We start from the raw sequence: 17744 nt of genomic DNA on the forward strand, positions 1-17744 counted from the left end.
CCGATGCCGCCACCCTTTGTGTTCACTATCGTTGTCGTTGCCCTCGAGCCTCGTCACCGCGACTTACCATTATCATCCGCTACTGCCTCATCGAATTCGAGGGCTTCTTTTCTGATGCCATTAAGCTCGAATTTGGGTGAGAGCCACTGTCAATGAGAGAGAGGAATGAGGGGAGAGAGCAGTCGTCGACCCATTTATATTCCCGCCGCCGCAACTTACTCACCGGCGTCAGTTCCCTCACCGTCGAAGCTCGCCGACCCAGATCCAGCACTCTTGGTGCCCAATGATGTCGTCCTTGCCTTTCTCCAAGATTCTCTTCATCTGCGCTGTAAGAGGGGAGATTGGCTTCGACTCCTTGGTCGCCTCCTTCAATTTTGTCGCCTGGTTTTTTTTTTTTTTTAGGCTAGGCCTTGAAAAAAAAATTTAGCTGCCGTCTATTTGTTTGTTTGAAAGGCTTCCAGTATTTTGTTGCGCCTTTGATTGTGTTGGGCCTGGTTGCTTAAGAGGAGTCATGTATGTTTGGTGATTTGTTTAGTTGATAAGGGTGGAAGAGTCTTCATAAATTTAAAAAAACAAAAAAAACAACAAAAAAACCTTTGGGTTAAATAATTAACCTTTGGGTTCCATCTTAACTTCGGAGTTTGTGTCATCTTAACCTTCGGGTTCTAACCCGGGTTCTAATCTTCGGGTTCTATTCTAACATTCGGGTTTCTGTTTTAACCCTTCGGGTTCTATTATAACCTTCGGGTTTCTGCTTTAAACCTTCGGGTTTTATACAATGAGATTGTGATCCTCCTGCTACTGTACTATCATGTTCTGTAATAATGATAGGATCTGACATCTCTTCTGCTACAATTTCTACCCCTACTACTGCTGATATTTTTGCTCCCAAAGTTGTATTTGGAACCACTGTGAAGTTAAATGACACAAACTATCTTCTTTGGGCTCAAACCTTTCGCATTTTCATTGGAGCTCAGAACAAATTAACTCATCTTCTGAGCCCTCCTCCTGCTTCTACTGATCCTACGTATCCCGCATGGATCTCTGCTGACTGTTGTGTGATGACTTGGCTTCTTAACAGCATGGGAGCACAGATCAGTAACAGTATCATGTTCTCGACTACTACAAAGGAGATGTGGGATAATTTAAAAATTATGTACGGCAATGAGAAGAATGCATCTCGTGTGTTCGAGTTGTATGAACGTCATTTCTCTCTTCAACAGGGTGATCGCTCTGTACCTGAGTACTTTGTTGAGCTGAAATGTCTGATCGATGAATTAGAGATACATCAGCCCGTCGTCACGGATGCACCAACACTATTGGGATATCCTTCTTTGACTGCTACCTCCTCAAGAGTTATGCAGGTAACTACTGGAGATATTGTTGCCTCATTGTCTACTCCGTCTCTTGACCAGTTTGTTATGTTCTCCGCACGTGACAGAGGTCGAGGTCGTGGTCGTGGATGTGGTCGTGACATAGGGAGAGGACGAGGCTCTTTTGGTGGAAGACAAATTGACTCGGATAGGAATCTGCGTCAATGCCACCATTGTGGAAGAACTAACCATATATCTGAGAAGTACTAGGAAAAGTTTGGCCGTCCTGCATAGGTCCAGATAACTGATATTATCTCTGCTGCTTCCCCTACTACTACTACTTCCACTTCATCCACAGTTCAAATTTCTCAGGCTGAGTTTGATCGGTTGCGTCAACTCGGTCTCTCTTAGAACAATTATTCTGCTACTCATGCATCCTCTTCAGATATGGATGCCTACATTGTCTCTCCTTACAGACCATGAGTATTAGATTCTGACGCCTCTTCTTATATGACAAGTATAAATGACCACTTTGTTTCCTTGAACTTTTTTGACAAGTTTCCATCGGTCGGATCGCTGATGGGACATATTCTCCAGTTCTTAGTGATGAAGTAGTTCATGCTACTTCATCGCTGACTCTTACTGATGTTTTATATCTTCCCAAATTTCTTATTAGTTAAATGTCCATCAGTCAATTCACAAAACACAACTGTAAAGTCACTTTTTTCCTTCTCATTGTGTTTTTTAGGACCTAACAACTAGGATGAAGATTGGTTCAAGGCATGAAAGAGGAGGCATGTACTATTTAGATGACAATACGTATTATTTAGATGACAATACGCCCACTACTGGTCTTGTTGTAGAAAAGTCTCATCATTCTTTACTATGGCATCAACGCCTTGGTCATCCATCAATATCGAAACTTCGGTCAAACATTCCTATCGAGTCTTCTGTCTCTTCTCTAGGTTGTGAGTCTTGTGAACTGGGTAAGCACCATCGTGCTACCTATCAGAGTTGTGTTGATAAACGCAGCAGTTCTGTGTTTGAGTTAGTCCATTCTGACGTTTAGGGTCCTTATCATATACCTTCTGTGAGAGGTTATAGATATTTCATTATCTTTGTTGATGACTTCTCTCGCATGACTTGGCTTTATCTTTTAAAAGAGAGATCTGAGATTTTATCTGTTTTTAAAATATTTTATAATAAAATCAAAAATCAATTTTCCACCCTTATTTGTATCCTTCGTACCGATAATGCTTTGGAATACATGAAAATGATATATCTCGTTTTTGTGCAAAAACGAGTATTTTCCATCAAACTTCATGCTCTCATACTTCACAACAAAATGGAATTGCTGAGATGAAGCATAGACACATTTTAGATGTTGCTCGAACATTGATGATACATATGAATATTCCAAAATATTTGTGGTATGATGATGTTCTCACTTCTCAGTGCATGTTTCCTGATCAATAGGATACTCTCTTCTGTTCTTAATGGTAAAATACCGTTCATCTGCCTTTATCCTGATAAATAGACATTTCATGTAGTTCCTCGTGTTTTTGGTTGTACCTATTTTGCTCAGGATTTGTCTTCGGGACTGGATAAATTGTCTTCCCGATCTATAAAGTGTCTTTGTAGGATACTCGTGCACTCAAAAAGGTTATCGATGTTATAATCCATCCACCAAGAGGTATTTTGTGTTCGCAGATGTTACTTTTTTGAGTCAGTTCCATACTTCCCTTCAGCTGGTTCATCTCCACCTGTCAATCCATCTGTGACTCTTCCGTTTAGTGCTCCTACTACTGTTTCATTGCCTGCTTACATTCCTTCTGTTGATGGATCTTCTCCAGGATTACATGATGCCTCTACTGTGCCACCTGCACTACCGCCACTACTGACGTATTGTCACCGTCCAAAAGTTCTTGTCCCTCTCTCTGCTCCAGCCGAACAGCCATCTCTCTAATTGCTCATCAGAAAGATAAACGGTCTTGTACTAATCATCCTACATCTGATTTTGTTTCCTATGACCGTCTTACTCCCTCGTCTCGTTAGTTTGCTTTGTCCTTGTCTTCTATATCTCTACCTAGGTCATATGAGGAGGCCGTGTTAGTACCTGTTTAGAAACAGGTCATGGATGAGGAGATGGATGCACTTGTTTCTAGAGGGATTTGGGATCTTATACCTTTTCCTACGGGTGCTACGATGGTTGGTTGTCGGTAGGTTTATACCTTGAAGTATCGCACAGATGGTTCAGTTCATCGCTATAAACCTTGTCTTGTTGCTAAGGGTTATACTCAAACCTATGGAGTCGATTATCTTGAGATGTTCTCTCCCGTTGTCCGTCTCAATTCTATTCGCTTACTTTTCTCTATGGCTGTTAATCTGGACCGGACCATGTTTCAGCTGGATGTTAAAAATACCTTACTGTATGGTGACTTGCAGGAGGAAGTCTATATGGAGCAACCTCCGGGGTATGTTGCTCAGGGAAAAAATAATTTCTGTAGGCTTAAAAAGGCGATTTATGGTCTCAAACAGAGTCCACGGGCATGGTTTGAGAAATTCAGCTATATAGCACGGACACAGATCCGACACGGCTATCCGACACGCCGACACGAGGCAAATCCTAAAAAATACATAGGATACGTGTGTTCGACACGTGTGTCCAACACGGACACGACACAACACGTCTTCATGTTATGCGTGTCCGTGCTTTATAGAAATTCAGTTCTGCTATATCTGGTGTTGGTTTTAAAAGATGTCAGTCTGATCACTCAGTCTTCATCCGACGCACTAAATCTGATTTGGAGATTATGGCAGTATATGTTGATGATATCCTGCTAACTGGAAGTGACATTGCTATCTTAGCAGAAACTAAGGAGTGTCTTTCAAGTTACTTTGTGACCAAAAATATGAAAAAACCCAAATACTTTCTTGGGATTGAGATTGCATATCAAAAGGATCGTTTGCTTCTATCTCAAAGGAAATATGTATTGGACTTGTTAGAAGAAATGGACATTTTAGGGTGTAAGCCAGCAAGCACTCCAATGGAGGTAAATATGGATCTGTGACGTGATAATAGTTCTCTCCTAGATGATGTAGGTCAATATAGAAAAATGATTGGCAAGTTAATCTATCTTGCTGTGACCAGGCCTAATATTACCTTTATAGTGGGAATACTGAGTAGATTAATACATAAACCTAGAGAGGTTCACCGGACTGCTGCTTTGAGGATTTTAGCTTATGTTAAAAGCTATCCTGGAAAAGGATTATTGTATAAGAAACATAGACATTTACACATATCTATCTTTTCTGATGTTGGGTATGCGAGAGACATAGAAGATAGAAAGCCTACTTCTAGATTTTGCACCTTTATTGGAGGAAATCTTATTACTTGGAGGAACAAGAAACAAGATGTTTCTCGATCTAGTGCAGAGGCAGAATACAGAGTTATGGCTCACACTGCATGTGAGATGATATGATTGCAGAAACTGTTGACAGAGCTTGGTTTTACTCAGCCTGGACCTATGCCTATGCATTGTGATAACCAGTCTGTTATTTATATTACAAAAAATGCAATATTTCATGAGAGAACTAAGTACATTAAAGTTGATTGTAATTTTGTTAGGGATGCTTGGGAAAAAAAGTGATCTCTCTTCAGTTCACTCCATCTTCAGAACAGTTAGCTGACATTCTCACTAAAGCTACATCACCTAAGGTGTTTTTCATTCTATGTAACAAGCTGAGCATGGTTGATATATATGCTCCAGCTTGAGGAGGAGTGTTAGAATTAGTATTTGGGTTATCGGATCAGGACCTATTAACCCATTAGCCTATTACCCATATGTACTTCTATACAAATCCATGTTAATGAATGAAAGTGATAGACTCTCATTTTTCATTTCTAACATTAGTCATTTCAAACTATTGGTAAATAATTTCGCAGAGTCCAAAATCACGATTTCATAATCTATAATTCATGATTTTTATCTATTTTTATTCACTTCATCCTATTAAATAATTTCGTGGAGTCCAAATTTCATGATTTCATGAGCTAAATAATCCACAAATATTGGTCGATGCCATTCTTTTGACCAACAAGCAATAAATTTCACGAAGTTCAAAATTCAAGATTTCATGAGCTATTACTCATATTTTTTTATCATTTTTATCTGTTTCTATCCGTTAGCAAATTATTTCACAGTCCAAAATTCATAATTTCATTAGCTATAACCAATGATTTCAAGCTATTTTATTATTTTCGATCTATTGGCAAATAATGTTGCAGAGTTAAAAATTCACGATTTCATAAGCTACATTTCATGATTTTTGCTTATTTTTAATCATTTTGATCAATAGTCAAATAATTTCATGGAGTTTAAAATTCATGATTCCATGAGTTATAACACATAAATTGTCCATTTTTTTTATTTACACCAAGGGAAAGAAATTTTGTACAGTTCTAAATTCACGATTTTATAAGCTATAACTTATAATTTTTAGCCATTTTTAGTTGTTCCCACCCATTGACAAACTTTTGTGGATACATAAATTCATGATTTTATGAGATATAACCAACGATTTTTAGCCATTTTATTTGTTTCGAACCATTAGCAAAAAAATTTGTAGTCTAAAATTTGCGATTTAATAAGCTATCTACAACCCACGACTTTTGGCCATTACGAGTGGTTTCTACCCATCGACAAATAATTTTGCGGAGTCCAAAATTCACAATTTATAACCATTAATCCAAGATTTTTAGCCATTTTTAGTTATAACGACCCAATGGTATATAATTTCGCGGAGTCAAAAATTTACGATTTCATGAACTATAACCCACGATTTTTATCCATTTTTAATTCTTGCAACATATCCGCAAATAATTTCACAAAGTCCAAAATTAGCTATTTCACAAGCTATTACCCACTATTTTGGCCATTTTTAGTCGTTCTGGCCAATTATCAATTAATTCTGCGGATGCTAATATTCATGATTTCATAAGCCGTAACTCACGAATTTTTGGTCATTTTTATTCATTTTAACCCACTAGCAACTAATTTCACGGAGTCCAAAATTCACGATTTCAGAAGCCATAACCCACATTATTTTGGCCACTTTATTAGTTTCTACAAGTTAGCAAATACTTTTGCAAAGTCCAAAATTCATGATTTTATGAGTTATGACTCACATGTTTAACCATTTTAATTCGTCTCGACCCATCAGTAAATAATTTCATAGAATCCAATATTAACGATATCACCCATATTTTTTGGTCATTTTAGTCATTCTCGTGTAGGCCAAATTTCATAATTTTATGAACTATAATTCACATTTTTATCATTTTTATTTATTTCACCCCATTAGTAAATAATTTTGCAGAGTTCAGAATTCATCATTTCATGACCTATAACCCACAACTTGTCCATTTTCATTCACTTTGACCCAAGGGAAAAATTCGCAGCCAAAAATTAACCCATAACTTTTGGCTATTTTATTCATTTCGACCCATTGACAAATAATTTTATTGGTTTTGACTCATCAACAAATAATCTTATGGAGTCTAAAATTCACGAGTTCATTAATTATAACATATGATTTTTGGGCATGTTTATTTGTTTCATCGCATTAGTAAATAATTCTGCGGGTCGAAAATTTACAATTTCATGAAATATTACCCATAATTTTTTTACCCTTTATTATTGTTTCGAACCACAGTAAAATACTTGTGTAATCCAGAATTTACCATTTCATGAGCTATAACACACGATTTTTTACCCTTCATTAATTTCGAACCAAGAGAACGAATTTTACTTAGTAAAAATTTACGATTTTATTAGCTATAACCCATAATTTTTATCATTTTATTCGTTTTGACCCATTGGGAAACAATTTCGTGAAATCCAACACAATTTCATCAGCAATTACCTACGATTTTTCACTAGATTTAGTCATCTCAACCTATTCACAACAAACTTCGCAGAGTACAAAATTCACGACTTAATGAGCTATAACCCTAAATTTTTGGCTATTTTAATTTATTTCAAGTCATTAGAAATAATTTTGCGGAGTCCCAAATTTACGATTTAATGAGCTACAATTCACGAGTTTTTGCCATTTTTAGTCGTTTCTACCCATCGATAAATAATTCCGCAGAGTCCAAAATTCATGATTTCATGAGCTTTACCGAAAATTTTTAGCCATTTTATTCATTTCTAATAATTGATAAATAATTTTGCGAAGTCCAAAATTCAAGATTTCATGAGGGATAATAACACAATGTTGTCATTTCGACTCATTGACAAATAATTTCACATAGGCCAAAATTCATGATTTCATAAGTCATAACACACGATTTTTGCTCATTTTTATTTATTTCAACCCATTAAAAAATAATTTCGTGGAGTCCAAAATTCATGATTTCACGAGCTACGACTCACATTTTTTGGCCATTTTTAATCATTTCTTTCGATTGAACAAAATTTTAACGGAGTCCAATTTTTATGAGCTATAATCCACGACATTTTGCCATTTTTATTCATTGTGACCTCCACTGTTTTAAAAAACCTCCGCCTAGTCCGCTTAGGCGTACGCTTAAATCTAGACGGTACCTAGTCCGTCTAACTAACGCCTAGCGCTTAGGCGGTATTTAGACTGTCTACCTAGATTTTAAGAGCGTTTAGGGGAGCATTGTCTGCTTACGTGGATTGTATCCTGTAGGTCTTGATTGTGATTTTATGTATCGTAGCCTACACGTCCTCCAAACTCTATTAACCTCCAAATATGAACCTCCACTATCTTCTCCGACCTTCAGCAAAACCTCATCGACCACCACTTAAATGAAGAAAGAAAAAAACGCCCAGAAACTGCTTAGGCGCCCGTCTGGACGACTAAGCGCTAGGCGGCAAATCCGACGCCTAGAAACGCCTAGCGTTTAATGTAACATTCCTAGAAACGCCTATTGGTAAATAATTTTGTGGAGTTTGAAATTCATGGTATCATGAGCTATTAACCACTATTTTTTGCCACTTTTATCATTCTGACATATTGGTAATAATTTCGCATAGACCAAAATTCATGATATCATGAGCTATAACTAACAATTTTTTATCATTTTTATTTATTTCAACCTATTAGCATATAAATTCGCGGAGCTGGAATTCACGTTTTCGGGAGTTATAATCACAATTTTTGCCCTTTTTAGTCATTTTGACACAATGACAAATGATTTCGTGGGTGATAAAATTTAAAATTTTATCAGTTATAACCCATAATTTTTTGCCATTTTTAGTTATTTTGACTCATTATCACACGATTTCATAAGCTATAATCCACGATTTTTGACTATTTTTAGTCACTTCGAACCACTGTCAAATAATTTCGCCATGTCAAAATTCACGATTTCATGAGCTATAATCAACGATTTTTTACCACTTTTAGTCATTCCAACCGATTAGCAAAAAACTTTGCGAAGTCCAAAATTCATCATTTCATGAGTTATATAACCCATAATTTTTTACCATTTCTATTCGATTAGACCCACTGGCAAATAATTTTGCGAAATCCTAAATTCAGGATTTTCAAGAGATATAACCCATAATTTTTAGCCATTTTTATTCATTTTATCTCATATGTAAATAATTTCGCATAGTCCAAAATTCACGACCCACGATTTTTTACCATTTTTATTAATTTCGACGCATTAGCAAATAACTTCACATAGTCTAAAATTCACCATTTCATGAGCTATAACCCATAATTTGTCCTTTTTTCAATTCAGCTCAAAAGAAAATAATTTCGCGAAGAAAAAATTCACCATTTCATTAACTATAACTAACGATATTTGGCCATTATATACATTTCAACCCATTAGCAGATAATTTCGTGAAGTCCAAAATTTATGAGTTCATAAGCTATGACCCGTGATTTTTTATCATTTTTGTTTATTTCGATCCATTGGTAAAAAACTTTAAGGAGTTCTAAATTCATGATTTCATGAATTACAACCAATGATTTTTGGCAAGCAAATAATATCATTGAGTTCAAAATTAACAATTCATGAGCTATAACCATGATTGTTTGCTATTTTTATTCGTTTCGACCCATTGGTAAATTATTTCGTGGAGTCCAAAATTCATAATTTCATGAGCTATTACATACGATTATCGGATATTTTTAGTCATTTCTATCCAGTGACAAATAATTTTGCATGGTATAAAATTCACAATTTTATTAGTAATAATCCATGATTTTTGGCCATTTTTAGTTTCCACCCATTGGCGAATAATTTTGTAAAGTACAAAATTCACAATTTCACGAGCTATAACCCACGATATTTGGCCAATTTCAGTCATTCTGACCCATTGGCAAGCAAATTCGCGGAGGATAAAATTCATGATTTTATGAGCTATAACCTACGACTTTTTGCCATTTTTATCTATTTCGACTCAATTGCAAATAATTACGCCGAGTCCAAAATTTATGATTTTATGAGCTATAGCTCACGATTGTTTGCCATTTCTAGACGTTTCTATCCATTAGCAAACAATTATACACACACACACGGAATCCAAAATTGACGATTTTATGAGCTATTACCCATTATTTTGATTTTATGAGTTATTACCCATGATTTTTTGCCATTATTTATTTGTTTCAATCCATTGACAAATAATTTTCTCGGAGTCCAAAATTCGTGAATTCATGAATTATAACCCACTATTTTTAGCCATTTTTATTTGCTCTGACCTATTAGCAAATAATTTCGCGGAGGCCAAATTTTATGATTTCATGAGCTATAACTCAATTTAATTGGTTGTATTGAATTTGTGGGTAGACATATTATTCAAAAATGATTGTATTAGAAACTTGTCTACCACGAAGGATCTTAAAAATCAGAACATTGATGTTCAAAAAAGTATAAGATTATTTACCCATAATTGGCAAGTATCATGACATAAGAGTCCCTTCCTTGTACAAGTGAAGATAAATTGTGTATATAGAGAATAAGAGTGGCAGAGTGAATCAGGTTTGCCTTGGGTGATTGCTCAATTTTTACTCAGCTAAAAAAGTTATTTTCACGATTATACTCATGTATGTAAAATTTATCAGTCGAAAGTAATGTACATGTGTGTGAAAAAAAAAACTTACCTGTTTCACCACTGGGGAGAAATTACCCATTGAATCCACAACGAGGCGAGAAGATAAAACATCTCCATCACTCAATTTCAATACCTGAAGGGCATGCACAAAAAAGGCATTGATTAACTAAAATATTGTAAGGCTTGTAATATTCAAGGAAAGACAAATAAAAACTTAAATTTAATCAATTGACAAGGACATCACATGCAATTTAAAAAATCATCATCATCATCATCTGAGCCTTTTCTTATCTGAATGGGATTGGTTGTGGAGTAGAAAGCTCCAATAAAAACTTACAAAGATATCACAACTTGTTGTCAATCTGATATTAACCTTCTAAATAGTCTCAAATTCCTTAAGAAACAATGGACGGTAGAGGCATTTGTGATAATCATATAAGACAACCAATCAAATAGGAAAACCTACTTACCAGTTTGCACATTGCACCGTTTGCTCATACAAGAAAGGATCAATCATCTAAAACTTTCAGATTATATTAGGTATATCAATGATTAACATAAACATGAAGATATCATTCTTTATTCCATGGAAGGCTCATGTTCTTTATGCCCAAAAACTAGCATACTACGCAACGTCCCAAGATTCTTAAAAAAGGTTTCATTCCACACTCTTTAACTTCTTTCCATAGGGTCAAAATAAAATTCTGACCGAATGCATCAAAACATTACAAGAGTCCATTTTGTTACACTATGACATTCCAGTTAATGCAAACATGTCGAAGGAAAGCTGTCAATCTGCCACACTATAACCATCGTTACTAGGTTTAGGTCTCACAATTATCAACACTATTCTAAATTGGAGATTAGTGTTATCGCTATACAATATAAACAGGGACAGGATCATATTCCAGAGTGAGGAGGCTTACATTTTACAAAAATAATGTCATCTGGAACCAAAATCCAGGGCCGGTCCTGACCCTAAGCGGGTCAGGCGGCCGCCTAGGGCCCCCAAAAACCTAGGGCCCCTGAGCATCATTAAGATATGCTTAAGCCTATTAGTAAAAGCTCCCTGAGCATACGCAGATTTGAGGAGAAGGCTCTTCGTTCATAGGCTGTTGGGATCTCTTTTCTTTTCATAAGTCTTTCATGGCCATGAAAATAGATATGAAAATAGATAGAGGTTGACAGAGAGGACAACTGTTACATCAGTCATTTCATATTACAGTACTAGCTCTGTACTAGCATTCAAAGATCAAACCCATGCAATCAGAGGTCATGCATATTGATGTTGCTATAGACCTTTTAAGAGGGCGCATTTCTTTTTTTGAAAGCTATAGAGAAAATGGATTTGAAGCAGCTATGGTTGAGGCTAAAGAAATTGCTCATTTCTTTTTTTGAAAGCTATAGAGAAAATGGATTTGAAGCAGCTATGGTTGAGGCTAAAGAAATTGCAGTTAGAATGAAAGTTGAACCCGGATTTGAAGCAGCTATGGTTGAGGCTAAAGAAATTGCAGTTAGAATGAAAGTTGAACCCATTTTTCGTGTACGTCACATCATTCGTAGAAAGAAACATTTTGATGAAAATGCTAGTAAAGAGATGACAATGACAGCTGAAGAATCCTTTAGAGTCAATTACTTCATATATATCGTGGATCAAGCTCTTTCTTCACTCAATAGTAGATTTGAACAGTTTCAACAGTATGATGAACCTTTTGTTTTCTTGTTTAATTTGGAGAGGTTGAAATCTACAGATAATGATAGTTTGAAGTGCTCATGTCTTAACCTTGAAGATCTCCTAAAGCATGACAAAAAATTTGATATTAATGGGACAAAATTATTTTCAGAACTCCAAATCTTAAGAGAAGCATTACCAAGAGGAACAAAAAAAGCAATTGAAGTATTGAATTTTATGGAAAGGCTAAATTATTGTTTTCTAAATGCTTGGATTGCTTATAGAGTATTATTGACAATACCAGTTACAGTTGCATCGGCCGAGATAAGCTTTTCAAAGTTGAAGCTCATCAAATCTTATCTATGGTCAACAATGTCACAAGAGAGATTGAATGGATTGGCTATGATATCTATCGGGAAAAAAAATATTAGAGAAGCTTGATTAGAATAGTTTAATTGATAATTTTGCAGCTCAAAATGCAAGGTGATCCCATTTAATATAGTATGAATTGTGTTATTTATAAAGCATCATGAAGTTTTTTGATTTTAATATTAATACGATTATGTGCGAATTGTGTTATTTATAAAGCATCATGAAGTTTTTTGATTTTAATATTAATACGATTATGTGCTTATTGTCTCATTTTAATAAAAAATATTTTGCATATTAATACGATTATGTGCTTATTGTCTCATTTTAATAAAAAATATTTTGCTATCTTATAAAAAAAATTGTGTATGAAATATTGTATTTAGAGACCCCTCATTTGAAAGCTTGATTAGGGCCTCGTAAAAAATTAAGAATATCAGGGCCGGCCCTGCCAAAATCAATGCTAAGGTTATTTCAAGCATGATGACATATGGTACATGTTTCACTAGAAGGATACTGAGAAGAAGCATAACATAAACAGCTGTCAGTTAAAAGGAAGATATTTGAAACACGCGCACAAGGCACAACAGACAGATATTAAAAAGATATCATAGGTATTAAGCAGCACAATATAGCAAGATAACTACATCAATTACAAAATAGGACAACAAGCATTGATGCATCATCAGCATTAGACTTACAGCTGCATCATCGTAAATGGATATACTGGACAAACACTTGCTTTCAAAAACAGATCCGCCTAAGGAGACAAACCGTTTCTTCACAATCTCAAGAAGTTTGGCTGGCCTGCAGAAGCAAAATAGAAGATACATCAATTTGGTCATTTGTGTGTAATGACTGGTTTTTGTTTCTACTGTCATAGGCTACAAGAAACAGAACTAAAGGCCAACTTCACGACTGCAGTTCCTTTTACAGATGTCAATCATGGAAAACGTATGTTGATTAATTTTTTCCAGCGCTATGGTTGAATGGTTGGTCTAACCAATTTCCCTTCACAGTCCATTCTTGGATGTTACTTTCTAACAAGCTAGGATGCTGTCATAAGCTAGTGGTTAATGAACTGGGATGATCTTTAATAGTTCAATCAATGTTGCAATAGCATTAATTTTTGTATCTTTTTTCATCCTCTTTGTACAAAAAAGTTGCAATGTTATTGTCCTTTAGAATAAAATTGACAAGCACAGTGCATATCTTAGTTTTTTCCTATTCATTTGTCAAAATCCCTCTTAACTAGACCCTAAAATTAATGTAGAAGAGTTTTGAAGCCTTCGAGGGCTGGTCTTGAGAGTTGTATATGGTTAAACAACATTAGAAAATAAGTGACCTCTTTAACAGCCAACAGGCTTGTTATATTGTACAGGAAACCTCTCTAGATCTTAATATTTTCTTCCCAAGTATGTGCACCAACAAGAGAGTGTCAAACTAAACAAATAATAAAATTCTATCGATATTTCCATGGAAATGTTATAATATAGAATTATGTGTTCTTGATTACTGGTTCATTTTTTATACAAAGGATTGGATGATAATAGTGCATGTGTGCAGCATGTTCATAACATCATATATCATAATAGCAGATCAAGAGATACAATTAGGAAGACAAATAGTATCTATCATTCACGCTCTCTAATATATAATAAGTTTGATAGCATGAACTTACGAAACACCAAGATTAAGAATGTCTTCAACACAAACATCACCTTTTTTCTCAAACCCACACCTGTTCTACAGAGGAAAGGAAAAAATAAAACCACAAGGCACCATTATACAATAAATCTAGTTTACCCAAGCTTCAAATGAACGGGACCAATGTCTTGCATATTGATCCACAAATAAAGTTCTAAACTTACAGGATTGAACTTGATTGCAGTGACCTGTTGAATCTCTGCTTCTAAAAGAATGCCAACATCGACAAGTTCCTTTAGCTCTTTTCTAGAGATATTCCATTCTTGTTCCCTCTGATAAAAGTACCAATAAAAAATGTGCATATGATAATTATAAGATTACAGCCAATTAAATTAAGAACCTCTATAATGAATTGGTGCGTACCCCCTTAATGAGGTTTCTTTCAACAATGCCAACACGGAGGCCCTTCAAGACTAAAGCGGTGGCAATAAAGATGCCCAAAGTACCTCCACAAACTAACACATCAAACATGCAACTGGAGTTGTTAGCCAGATCAGAGTGGTAGGTTGAACCACTAAACTGGGAAACAACTTCCTGGATTTCCTTAATTTCTGAAAGAGAATGGACAAATAGTTGTCAGAATCTTATTTAAACTTCCATCCACAATGATCCATCACTGTATTTTACCTTCATTTTATTAAGTTGCGAAGAAATACCATTTCCTTTTTCCAGTCAATAGTAGTAAGTATGAAATCACATGATGAATTTGCTGTCTACTGTTGAGACTTAATTATGATCATAATACGAAAAAAACTTGTATTTCTGAAAGTCTTGCTTAAGAAAAAGAAATACTGTCTGATGCTTGAAGCCCTATAATGAGTATGAGCGAATATCAATTTTGAAGTAGAGTGAGCATAAACATCGCATGACTAATATAGGGTTTCAGCTTTAAGAAAGAAAGAGAATAATATGGAAGAAGAGAAAAAGAAATAGCAATGACAATAATTCATGAAGATGAGTAAAAAGTAGAGAAATCACAAGAAAATGGAAATTTTGTGCGCGCGTGTTTTTTCTTTCTTTTTTTTTTTTGGTTGGGGGTTGGGGGATTAAATGGAGGTTGGGCAAGAATAGTATAATTTTCGACAGAGTAATAACACCATGAAAAAAAATTGATTGTGATCTACACATCAAACTTTGCCATAACAAATAGTAAGCAAAGAACATTAATAAAGATTTACAAAGTACCTGGTGAAGTGTTACATATATTAGACCACAGTTGGTCTAATCTTTTCAAGCCACTGTATGAGTTAGAGCCTCCAGCGCCACCAACTTCACTACTTGTTGAAACCCTCTCCATTATTCCCTACAAATTGTCATAACTCTTCTAAGTCTTCTCCGAGTTTCAATTATAAATTCACAAAAGGTAGGAATAGAATGACTGGATAATAATAAAACGTAAAAATTACCAAGCAATTTTGTCGGAAAATTGATTAAATACTGATTGTGCCAGCTTAGAAGGCATTATGTCTCTGAAAGGGCTAACTCTAGACACTGAATGAAGTTGATGTATATATCTATTTTCTTCTATTTAGTTTCTTTAAAGGCCTTACTTTTTGTTTTCTTGCAGATGATTTGTGCAGGACGTTCTGTTTCTAAATTTGTGATGAGTAGCACCACTGTAGGCTTATATCAGGAAGATAGATATTCAGCTGAGTATATTTTGATGGAGGTTTGAGATGTATCTCCTAGTAGATAGATTGTGTTGCTGCCATTCTGTTAATTACATAAACTAGAGAAGGAATCAGCTAATTATTTGAAGAGGTTTCTATTCTAACTAGGATTTATGCTGTTTATTCATCCTGAACCATGCTTTATTCTCCTATTTGAGAATGGAATCAAGTGGCTCCATTTGTCAATGTAGTAGTTCATCACTAGAACCAATCAAGTGAGTATGCATCTTATCAGATGCAACAACTGAAATCTAAATTTTAAAACACCTAGCTCAAAATATCCATCTCAGAATTTATGCATTTTCTAATCTCCTCAATTAAAACAAGCAAACCTAAATGCACCTAGCAGCCAAATCCATAGTAGCAAAAAAATAAGAACTTAGTCCGGCTGTTAATGTAAATTTATAGGCAACCACAGCATTATAACTAGAAGATGCTTTCTTCTTCTTTTCTTTTTCTTTTTTTTACTATACAACTATTAAATACTCCTTTATTTTACTACCTACGTAAGGATCCCACCATATACCTCAATTATTGTAGAGAGCATGTCTACTTTAGCGATCCCATCGCCTTTCTTACATACCCCAAATGATTCTCACCATGCAATACAATAATAAGTTGAAGACGCTTTTTAAAATATACCCTTCAAAAAATAGGTTTAAGATGAGCTCCTAGCCTCTAATGTTTCCATTGAGTTACGAATTCGAAAGTTTGAAGTCCATATGCATAGATGGTATTTGAAAGCTTTCATGCACGCACATATGAAGTTCAATACATGCTTATTCTCTCAAACTCTTTTCACCCTTTATCAAATTAGAAAGCACTTCATTGTAGATAAGGCATTCTAAATGTCATCCTATAGTTCGGTTGTTCAATTGTACATGTGATCTACTTGCAATGCAGGTACAATATATGCGCCTATGTCAAGGAATTTTGCTTTATCCAAAATTTTCCAAATCGGTAACTTTAGCATCTAATACATTGGCACATTTGAATAGACCAATTTTCCAATTTTGACCAAATGTACATCACTGCAGAAACTACATAAAAATGAAAATAAGAGAAACCCCAGTTAAAGATATATGTGGATAATATACAAATATCCTAGCAATTCCAATTTATTTAAATTTGTCACATTTGAACTGATTAAGCCAAGTCACAAATGTATATACCCTTCAAGCATGAGCTAAGTAAATTATTCATATTTTACGAAAATGAATCGACAAGAAAAAATAAGAAAACCCCAGGTTGAAAAAGATGAAACAAAACCCCTCACAATATAATTTTAAAAAAATTGAAAATAGGCTTACTTGGGTCCTGCTAGAGGAGGGAAGTGCGGCACGTGAGGAGAGTGCTCGACGAGTTCGCACGCGCGGAGGAAGGAGAGGACGAGAGACGCAGGACACAGCGGTTTGTAGGGTTTGATGAAGGGGGAGAGACATGGGGATAGCTCGATTTAAAACGTTCTCTTAACCGTTCAATTTTCGCCTTTTCATACATAGTAGCTTCACACGTTTGGTGGTTTTTTGGATTTTATAGATAAAGCCATCTTCTTCTCTCTCTTTTTTTATCCCTCTTCTTTTTAATAATAGATTTTATATAAAAATATGCTTACTATATGCCGTTTTAGTATGCATTCTTTTATATAAAATCTGTTTACAATATTAATGGTTTTACTTTGTATTATAATTTTAAAGACATTTTAATCTTATTTGCTGTTAAAACGTGTTGTGCATGTCTTTTGTTTTATGGCATGTTTGGATGGAGGGTAGAGAGGAGGAAGGGAAGGGAAATTTTATTTTAATATTGTTTGGGAGTTTCATTTAGGAGGGTAGAAGAGGGGAATTGAAGTAAAATTTAGCCCAAATTTTTACACCCCAAATTCGGGTGTAATGGAGGGGAAGGGAAGGAAGTG

At 35.1% G+C, this 17744-nt stretch overlaps 1 protein-coding gene across 2 annotated transcripts in view; it reads right to left on the bottom strand.

The window, feature by feature from the left end:
• The window catches only part of LOC109822126, a 33767-nt gene extending 16425 nt beyond the window's left edge, over positions 1 to 17342 (bottom strand). Inside the window, exons 1-7 of one of the 2 annotated variants that reach the window (XM_020388289.1) lie at positions 17140 to 17339; positions 15345 to 15462; positions 14523 to 14710; positions 14324 to 14431; positions 14134 to 14198; positions 13154 to 13259; positions 10461 to 10544 (exon numbers count right to left, since the gene is read on the bottom strand). In XM_020388289.1, the coding sequence (XP_020243878.1) occupies positions 10461 to 10544; positions 13154 to 13259; positions 14134 to 14198; positions 14324 to 14431; positions 14523 to 14710; positions 15345 to 15462; positions 17140 to 17271 (801 nt within the window). In that variant the 5' untranslated portion in view covers positions 17272 to 17339. Of the gene's footprint in view, positions 1 to 10460; positions 10545 to 13153; positions 13260 to 14133; positions 14199 to 14323; positions 14432 to 14522; positions 14711 to 15344; positions 15463 to 17139 lie in introns of both variants that reach the window. The other variant, XM_020388290.1, reaches the window with a different exon arrangement.

This window comes from Asparagus officinalis, chromosome 8 (genome assembly GCF_001876935.1).
Source record: "Asparagus officinalis chromosome 8, Aspof.V1, whole genome shotgun sequence".
Taxonomy (NCBI): domain Eukaryota; kingdom Viridiplantae; phylum Streptophyta; class Magnoliopsida; order Asparagales; family Asparagaceae; genus Asparagus; species Asparagus officinalis.